At 47.1% G+C, this 9,322-nt stretch overlaps 1 protein-coding gene across 1 annotated transcript; it reads left to right on the forward strand.

Annotated features, from left to right (window-relative positions):
- Positions 1–954: 954 nt before the first annotated feature.
- Positions 955–9,081, forward strand: LOC104623223 (ephrin type-A receptor 5-like; the record flags this gene model as incomplete). Its single annotated transcript, XM_010290248.1, has 3 exons — positions 955–1,104; positions 5,762–5,955; positions 8,926–9,081. Coding segments are annotated over 3 exons (500 nt in total), but the record flags the coding sequence as incomplete, so codon positions are not given.
- Positions 9,082–9,322: the final 241 nt, after the last annotated feature.

Below are 9,322 nucleotides of genomic sequence, written 5' to 3' on the forward strand. Positions count from 1 at the left end.
GCGCTGCCGTGTGCTAATTGGCGCTGCTGAGAACCTGGCCCCTCACCTAAGGCGTGTGCTGATCAGCCTGCGAGTACGTAATTAGCTGGAAGAAGGGACTTTTTAAAATTTGCTTTGAAAATGTGTGCCAAATTCTACCTTTTTCCAGTAACAAACTGTTAGGGGGCATTCAGGGAGACCTTCCAATATTTAGCTCAACACTGAGAGGAAGGGACTTCACAGTAAAATATATTTTGATATAAATCAAGGGAGACAACTCTTTAAACCCAATGAGAAAACTATTTCTTAATCCAAACTCCCCTTTCCCTCCCTCCCTCCTTCCCAGAGCTGGTCTGAAGTTTGGTTTCTAAAATGGTAGAAAGGGGAGAAGGAAACAGCACATTTGGCAGCTGTGGCATCATTTTCAGTCCCGCAGCAGAGGCCAAGCAGGCTGGTCTTTGCACGCTCAGATTTCTGTGCCCACTACGCAGATCCCTCTGCAGGATTGGGACCGCATTGGGGAAAAAAAAAAAAAAAAAAAAAAGAAAGGAAAGAAGGGCATTACTTCTGCAGCAATTTGCATGAAGCCCTCGTTAGATCAAAGTCGTGCTCGGCTTCAGAGCTGCCTGTTCCTCCCCCGCTCATTCCCAGGAACGGAGGAACTGTATTCCCCTACCAACCCGTGCAACATAATTGAGATGTTGATCCTATACATGTCCCAGCATTCAAACACTATTCAGACAACAAACCTTCAGGACAGCCAATTAGTAGGCAGCCTACAAATGCTTATGGGCTGAGATAATGTGGAAAGGGGCCCCATGCTGTCAAACAGATTTAGTTTAAAATTCGATGTCTCTTTCCAGAGAGAAAATAACATCCCTTGGTGCTCTAAGAAGTGCTGTTTTGTCCTCTTTGGCATGCTCTCTGCCCTCCTCTGCAATCTGGTTTTTGTTTTTGTTTTCCTTCTCTTTCTAGGGAGGGAAGATCCCCATCCGATGGACAGCACCCGAAGCGATCGCCTTCCGCAAGTTCACGTCAGCAAGCGACGTCTGGAGCTACGGCATCGTAATGTGGGAAGTGATGTCCTACGGCGAGAGGCCTTACTGGGAAATGACAAACCAAGATGTAAGCACGTGGGAGAGCTGCCGTGTGACGAGACTTTGAGGGCTTGTTCATTCTGCAATCAGAGAGGCAGGAGGGGGACAAGAGGAGGAGAGCCACTGTAAAAATGGCTTTGCTCCCCCATGCCAGACAAAAATGATCCTCCCGTTTGATGCTCTTTTCTTGCAGCAGCAGCCCAGAACAGGCTGTGTGCAGAGGGAAATGTGTCTGCACAGAGGCAAGCCTGCTCCCCCGGCAGACTGCTGGAGCTTCGCTAATGCTGTTAGAGCTGGAGCCCGTCCCTCCGCCACTTAATGACAAAGGTCTGCCCAGGGATAGATGCTGATAACTGGCAGCATTTCAATTGTGTGTTCAAACCCCTGCTGCCACGTAAAGCAGAAACTCAGGAGAGTCATGGTAAGGGCTTTGTCTCCCTGCACAAAAGCTGGGTGATTTGATCTAGTGACAGCGGTCCAGAGAACCGCGTCTCGCTTGCCCTTGCGTTGCTGATCTCAAGAGCATAGTTTTGCTCCTGTTGTGAACATCTTTTAAGTCTGTGCTAATGCAAGCTCTCATGGTTTGTTTGTACAGCACCCTTTGAGTTGTGTCCCCTTGCTCCTGGGCCCCAGTGCCCCCTCGAGCTTCTGACCTTAAGGCCACCCTCTGAAGCATCTCCAAACAGGGAGATGCCTGGGGAGCCTCTACCCCTCCTGACTGCAGCTCTATGTAAGGATCTCCTGATCCTACTGCAGGGCTACCTCCTATCCTGAGCTGACCATAAACCTCTGTCCTTGTCTAAGGCTAAAAAAACTTAAGCCTGGGGTTGCCAGAGTTTCTGGGGCCCCTCCTTCCTCTTCACATCTCTGAGAACCATGATGTGTGGAGATCTCTGAGGATGCCAGCTAGCACGTAAGGTCGGGGTCACCGTGAGGCACTCAGGGCCCCCAAAGCAGCTCTCTATGGGGGGGAAACGCACCGCTCCGCATATGGCAAACGGAGTCGTTCCGCACCCCTCCCGCTTCATCTCTGCAACCCTGCGCCTGCGGAGATGCTGCTGCTGGCTGGGCAAAGCAGGCAGGTCCTTGCTCTGCCACGGGTTTCCTCTGGTCACAGCACCTGATGTTTCATCCTTTTCTCTTTTTTGAGCAGCATCGCTGTCCCCACAACTTTCTGCCGTTTCGCTGGCAGCAAAGGCTCCGGCTGAGCCTTCTGTTTCTCCTGCGTTTTGTCTGCGGGCCTTTGCCATCAGTGGATGTTACTGCCTGTCACGCCGATCTGCTGCCTCATCTCGCTTCAAGTCCAGGCGCGGAAGCAAGCAGTACCTTTGAGATGGTCACACCGTGCTTCTTGCCAGGGAGACGAGCGCGTTGTTTGGCATGAATGCCCCACCGCTTCTGCATTGCTGAGGCTGACGCGTTTGCAGGGAGTTTGGTAAAGCGGCATGTGTCTACACAGGGATTTATCTCAATCAAATACAGAGACTTTCTTCCGTAGCCTGTGCAGAGAATGCAGCAACTGAGCCAAGGTTTTTCGGTCACACTGAGCACTGTAACTATCTTTAATGCTGATGCACTGGCAGAGCACAGATGTTGTTCAATAAATGCCAGGGTAAGATTCAGACTGGTGTCAGTGAAATAATGCTCCGTGGCCAGGGGAGTCCCTTGTCTGGATCGTAATGCTATAAACATCCACACTATGCAGAACTGTTCCAAAAAAATCCAAATGCCTCCCTGGACTGTGGGGCACAGGGTGAATTTCACACTTACCTGGGAAGAAGGGGATGGGGGACTGGTTTAGCAGAAGGCAGAAGACTGGTGAGATGTTTATGAGCATCAGTTCCCGCTCAAGCTTTGCTTGGGTTACCTCTCTGCCTGTGTGCAGGTGGCGAGTGCCTGGATAGTGGTAGCCAGGAAACTTAATTCAGTGTTGTGGCAGAGAAATGTTTCTTGTGCGATTTATGCCTTCCTCCTTCATCTTCTGAGGGCCTCCTCTTCTTTCGTTCCTCCTCTCCTTGTGTTGGCAGAAGAATCAGCGGTGTTAGATACAGAATTGACTTCCATGCAGAGGACCAGGGGCTCTGTTCACATGAATTTCCAACTCTGTTGCACAAGAGTTTCTCGTTGCATGGCTTGTAATTAAAGGACATCATTTGCAAGCACAGTTGCTGATGAGCAAAGCGGTTCTCACCACGTTACAGCCGGATTGCTTTAAAAGAGGTGTAGTGCCGTAGGGCAGGCAGCATTGTAATGTCGAAGGCTACAAACCATGTTTTAAAGTCATGCTGGTTTCTGGATGCCCTTCTAAAAATATGCTTTGACTCGACCACAAGATAAGGCTTTGATGCGGGAGTTGTTGAGGGGAATTTTGTGGCCTGTGTTACACAGGTTGCTAAGCTAAACGATCACAGTGGTTGCTTTTTAGTGTTCAGGCTGATGGTTTTAGGAAAACAGAGCTAAAAGTGTTGCTTTGGTTTGCTGGAATAGACTATCCCAGATCGTCCTCTCCCAAACATCCAGTTCAGTCACCCCAATCCGTAAGTGAGTAGTGCTTGTCCAGAAGAGGAACAGGGACAAAAATGCCTCCTTATAGATGCACGTTTTAGCTCTTCAAGTCTTACAAAGCAGTAGGCACCAATGAATGGAACAGCGGATGTGCAGTTTTCTTGTTTTCTATGTATTGTGGTGGCTACAGGTGACTCAGACTTAGTTGTTTCATTCTTTTGCTCCTTTTATTGCCAGACCTCCGAGGCACCTTCAGATGCAAGAATGTATTTCAGCGTCCTAGCTCCTCACAGTATTTTGATACCATTTACATTGTATTGCCAGAATGAGCAACATCCTGTAAATTGAGTTAACGCTATTGATTGTGATGTTACTGCCAGGAATATCAAACATGCGTAACCCCATTGCAGATGTAGTTCAGATATTCTGAGCTGGTGCCAGATGGTCTGCTCCCTGCCTTGCTACTATTTTCTTTCTGCTACAGCTGGCGGATGGTCATTATTGTTATAAATACAGGCGTGGACACAGCAAATACAGCCACACAGAGGCTTTTTTTATAGGGCAGCTGCAAATTTGATATCAGGGACCAGCTGAAGAGCACCATGTGAAAAACAGACAGTGCAGACAGCATAGTGTGGTGGGTCTGGTTTTTGATGCTGCAAGCAAAAGCCGGGCCGTAGAAGAGATTGCTTTGCAGGTGCAGGGTGGGGGGAGACCACTGCAACTGCTCCACCAACAGATGAAATCTTAGATGGGTGCAAAAGAACTGCAGGTCTTGTGGGCCAGATCTTCAGGCACGCTCACTACCCTTGGAGAAGGTTACAAAGCCTCGCCTAACTTCTTCTCTACTATGTGCGTCCTTAGGGAGTTTGAGGTTCCCGCTACTGCTGCTCAGCCAGCCCAGCTCATTTGTGGGACTCTTCCACTTGGCAAAAAGCCCTGTGGTGGAGGATGATTTGAAGGTGATCCATGTGGTCCTGAATTTTGGAGCCTTCTGAAATGCAATGCCGGCTTGACGTGGCTCTTCCTGTACTGCTCGTATAGGGACTAAAGATCAAGAAAACAACTTCCATGCTAACCACAAATCCTTCTTTTTAAACACACGATGTTTTCAAATCATGAAACAGTGCCTAGAATGAATGGCATCTGAGACAGTCCTTGGAGTCCAACAGTGAAGCAATGTGGTTTTCCACATAGCAAATAGCTGCTTCCAGCTCCTTTTGGTCAAGGAGTCTTGGGAGTAGAGGGTGTGAAGATGGCCCGCCGGGACTCTTTTGGTGCAGTCACAGACCCTTGTGGTTTGAAACACGAGCTACATTCTCCTGAAAATTTTAATGGTTCAACATGGGAACTGCTAGGCTTGGAGCCCTGTTGTAAATCTGCCCCAAACTGGGGAAAACAAGTTGCTTTCTTTAATTCTGCCCTCATTTATTAATTTCTGCCTTTCAAAAGGGCAGGCAGCACATGTGCATACCACTTGGTTTGGATATGGAATCATAGACGGTTTGTATTTGAAATCAGTGCAACAACCTTCCCCTGGTTTTAATTTACATACTCTTGGGCTGACATTTTAAATTCCTGGCAGAAATGTGGCCACACTAAGAAACGACTAGACCCAGACAGTACTGAATGATATATGAGATCGTTGTTCTGCCTCTGCCTTGAATCCATCCATCAATTAGCATTCAAAGTCTCTTTTGAAATACAGTCAGACTTTTATTACTGTAATACAAATTTGTGGTCTAGCACATGCCTTTTCATTTAAAAAGAAACCAACATCTGTATAAACAAAATCACTGTACTCCAAGAAGATGCCAGAAAGCCCTGTAGGCTGCTGTTCATGGGCTTAGGGTAGGCTCCAGGAGTTCCCTGATACATAACCTACACACCTCAGTTGAGCTTTGAGCAAGTGCAATCTGAGATCTGGCTCCCTGGTTGCAGCATTGCCTTGGCTTTCTAGATTCATTTTGCGTGACCAAAAATGAAGTTATTCAGCCCATCCTGTAGAAAATATAGTGGGGTTTATTGGGCTTGCCTCTTGTGTGCAGAGTTGGGGGGCAGTGGGATTTTACATGAGCATATGGCTGGTCCTAAAGTTATCTGTTTAAGTCAAATTGCCTTTGGGAAAAAGGCAAGAGAAAGAAAAGCAACCGATCAGCCTTGTGTTTTGTCTCCCGTAGGTGATTAAAGCCGTGGAGGAAGGCTATCGCCTGCCAAGTCCCATGGACTGCCCTGCTGCTCTCTACCAGCTAATGCTTGACTGCTGGCAGAAAGACCGCAACAGCAGGCCCAAGTTTGACGAAATTGTCAGCATGTTGGACAAGCTCATCCGTAACCCAAGCAGCTTGAAGACGTTGGTTAATGCATCAAGCAGGTAGAAACTCGGGCCAGAGCCATTTCTCAGAACGGGATCCTTGTCTGAATACCCGCCCCTGGGGTTGAATTACTGCTTGTTATTTAGCCTACCCACATCTGCAGGTGGATGCTCCTCCAGCTTCATTATGTCCAGGGGAGTTTTCCCAAATCAGCTTTTTCTGTTGAAATTGGCAGGCAGGTGGGCAATTCACATACTCTATAAATGCAGTGCTGCTGCCATGAAGAAAAACACTGTGGCCTGTCTTTCAGAAATGGGAGTTTCAGTGGTATTTAAAGGTCTCTGATAAAGCTACTTGTGCTCTACCCCAAGGTTAGAGAGGGCAAGACTTGAGTACATCGAGTAGATAGTAAATGCTGCTCAAATTATCTGCCTGTTGACTTTATCTTGGTAATACAAATGAAGAGGGTCTCTTGAGGAAACTCTTAGCATGTGCAAAGCTCACAGATGTCCAAGTGCATTCTCCCGCAAGTATTCCCAGGCATGCTAGCTGCCACTGCCAGTTCTGACAGTCTTGGTGATTGTTAAGAGGATCTCTGTGGTTCCCAAAGAACTGTACACAAACCATTTGCTAAAACCACATTAAGTGAATAGAGCAGCTGGTGTGCAATTAAACCTGAAACTGAACAGCTACACGGCTACAGGTAAGGTAAGGTCAGGTCAAGAAATAAAGCTGTGCTTGGGGAAAAAGAGATTAATATTTTTTAGTGAGTTTTAGTGTTGGGGTCTTCCCATACTGGAGTCCTGGAGAGGCTTTTTCTTTTTTTGCCACAAGCACACAAATATTACTTCTGAGCCATCTGTGTTGCTAATCACTTGATCCCTTGCAAGGTCATGGAGGAGTGATGAATATAAATCATCGCTGCTTCGCTGATGGCAGTGGAGTTCCCCTGATTAACACTGGAAAAGGCCCTTCAGAAAAGATTATTCTCAGAGGAGGGAAAAAAAGACATGTCATTTTCCTTGGACAGGAATAAGGGGGATGTAAGATGAGGTTCGACTGGTGGTGTGGACCAAAGCAGATATACTGTTGTGAGCACAGATCCATCCGTCTCCGCACCTTCCAAGTGAGTCTTACACAGCTGCATGTGGCCCATCTCGCCTCTTGCAGCTGGATCTCTCATCCCCATGCTGGCATGTCCCCACGCGTGGCATCTCATGCACTGGAAGAGAAGAAACATGGAATCCCTGTTCATTTTTAAATACAAAATAGGTCTGATTCCTCAGGCTATTTTACATGCATCATTTGCCATCTGAAGAAGAAATTACTCTTATTAGCAATTAGATGTAATGTCAGTCCCAGCAAACCTGCAGGAAAAGGTTTGTGACAGCACAAAATATGTGATGTTTCTCTTCTATTTTCAGTTCAGAACAGTCATTTTCCAGGCCTGTTATGCAGTGGTTCATGCACTCTTTTATATCAAACTGTTATGCCAGAAAAGGGGAAGACAGGCAGGAAACCATTTCCTTGAGCTGCTAAGCACTTTGCTGATGTTTTATTCCATGAACAGGTTCATGCAATTCCAAACCTCTCCTTTCCAGAGCTGCTGTGGGTATTCTCGATGTGGATGGAGCACCTGAACAGCCAGGCTTTGGGACTGTGTTTCTATAATCATAGATTGCCGTGCCCAGATGACAGTAATTCCAGATGAATCACAATTTTAACCTACAGCAGCTGTAAAAGATTTTTTTATATATGTAATGTATTCTTTATGGAAATTCTCATTAATGCAAATAAGGGAGGAAGTCACTCTCTACATTACAGCATGTGCATATCAGTAGGTACCTCCTGACATTAGTGATGAAAATCCACTTCTCGTTATTATTACTTAGGAGTTTTGAATTCCTCATATGTATAAAATGTTATGGGAAGCCATTATGCTTTTGGTACTGCAAGTATTCACATTTTATTGGACCCTTCAGCATTGCTGTTAAATAAACAAATAATACTAACGTGATCATAAAATATACGAAGATTCCTGAAGTGCTGTAATAATATAATATCCCAGCTCTCCTTCCAGTTGAGTCCTTTAAGTGTAATTCTTACTGTCAGAGACTGACCCAGAAAATGTTTTATTACCTGTAGGTAATAATCTTTATGCAAGTCTTGTGTTAGCTGTATGTCCTGGTTTACAAAGCAGGGGACAAATCTGGTTTCTCTCCTGGCTGACCTTGGAAAAGCCCCCTTTGCTCTCTGCGCGTCACTAGTAGGGTGGTGGACCTGTACGCGGCACGGGTCGCTTGTGCCAGGTACTGTATCAGTGTTTCTGCAGCGGTGAAGCATTATTATTTGCCTGAATTGCTTCTTCCGTGCGTGGCATAACCGAGCAGGTAGCAATTGCTGCGGCGACGTCTTGAGCGAGCGTGTGGGAGCAGGAGCCGACCGCTGGTTTCAGAGCCGGAGTGTGGCTGGAGCATTGCTGCTCTCTGCAGGGCTCACCGGCTGCTGCCCGCATCCGAAATCCCCACCCGACTCTGCAGGAGCAGCCCCTGAAGTGTTAACAGCAGCCTGCAGTTGATGGCTGCTGCTGGGAAATGTAATTTGGGTTTCGGCTTCCAGGCTCTGGGCTGTCTTAAGTTAATTATGAGCTTTGAAGGAGGAGGAGGAGGAGGAAAACAGAGCGGGAGGACTGAAACTGAAGACTTTGAAGTAGGAGTGACGAGGGGAGCCTTGACAGAAGAGGAGCCTGCTTGTGGGCGAGAGGTAGCAGGGATGGACGCTAGTCCTCCCCTCCTCCTTCTGCTTGCAGTGAGGGCCAGAAAAGGCAGGAACTAACTCCAAAGTGGGTGAAGTTACGGGTGAAGTGGTATGTTTGATACATTGCGTATCAAGCCTGCTGGGAGGATTTAGGCTGCGGCAATCACTGAAAACGCAGTGGAAGAATCATCTTGCCCATGTAAAAATGCGAGTCATGTTGGGTACATCTCGATACTGATTCTGTTTGCTTCTCTGTTTTTGCTTGTCTTCAGAGTATCAAATCTGTTGGTAGAGCACAGTCCAGTTGGGAGCAGTGCCTACAGGTCAGTGGGTGAGTGGCTGGAAGCCATCAAAATGGGCCGATACACGGAGATCTTCATGGAGAATGGATACAGTTCGATGGACGCTGTGGCTCAGGTGACCCTAGAGTGAGTACTGCCCGGTTCGTTTTCACCTCATTTGTTGGAGTTGCAGAGAGGGGAAGACAGACCATTCAAAAATATGTAGGGCTGAGGCTGCAGGACGGGAAATCATTACCCTTTGCAGTCAGCAGTTTCTCTTTTAACATCTGCATTAATGATAACAAGCGCAGGCAAAACTAAAACTTACGGTCACTACATTGGCAGCCAGTACTTTGGCTCCTTTACTCACAGAAATTAATGCTTGAGT

This window comes from Phaethon lepturus, unplaced genomic scaffold, assembly GCF_000687285.1.
Source record: "Phaethon lepturus isolate BGI_N335 unplaced genomic scaffold, ASM68728v1 Scaffold54326, whole genome shotgun sequence".
In the NCBI taxonomy this organism is placed as follows: domain Eukaryota; kingdom Metazoa; phylum Chordata; class Aves; order Phaethontiformes; family Phaethontidae; genus Phaethon; species Phaethon lepturus.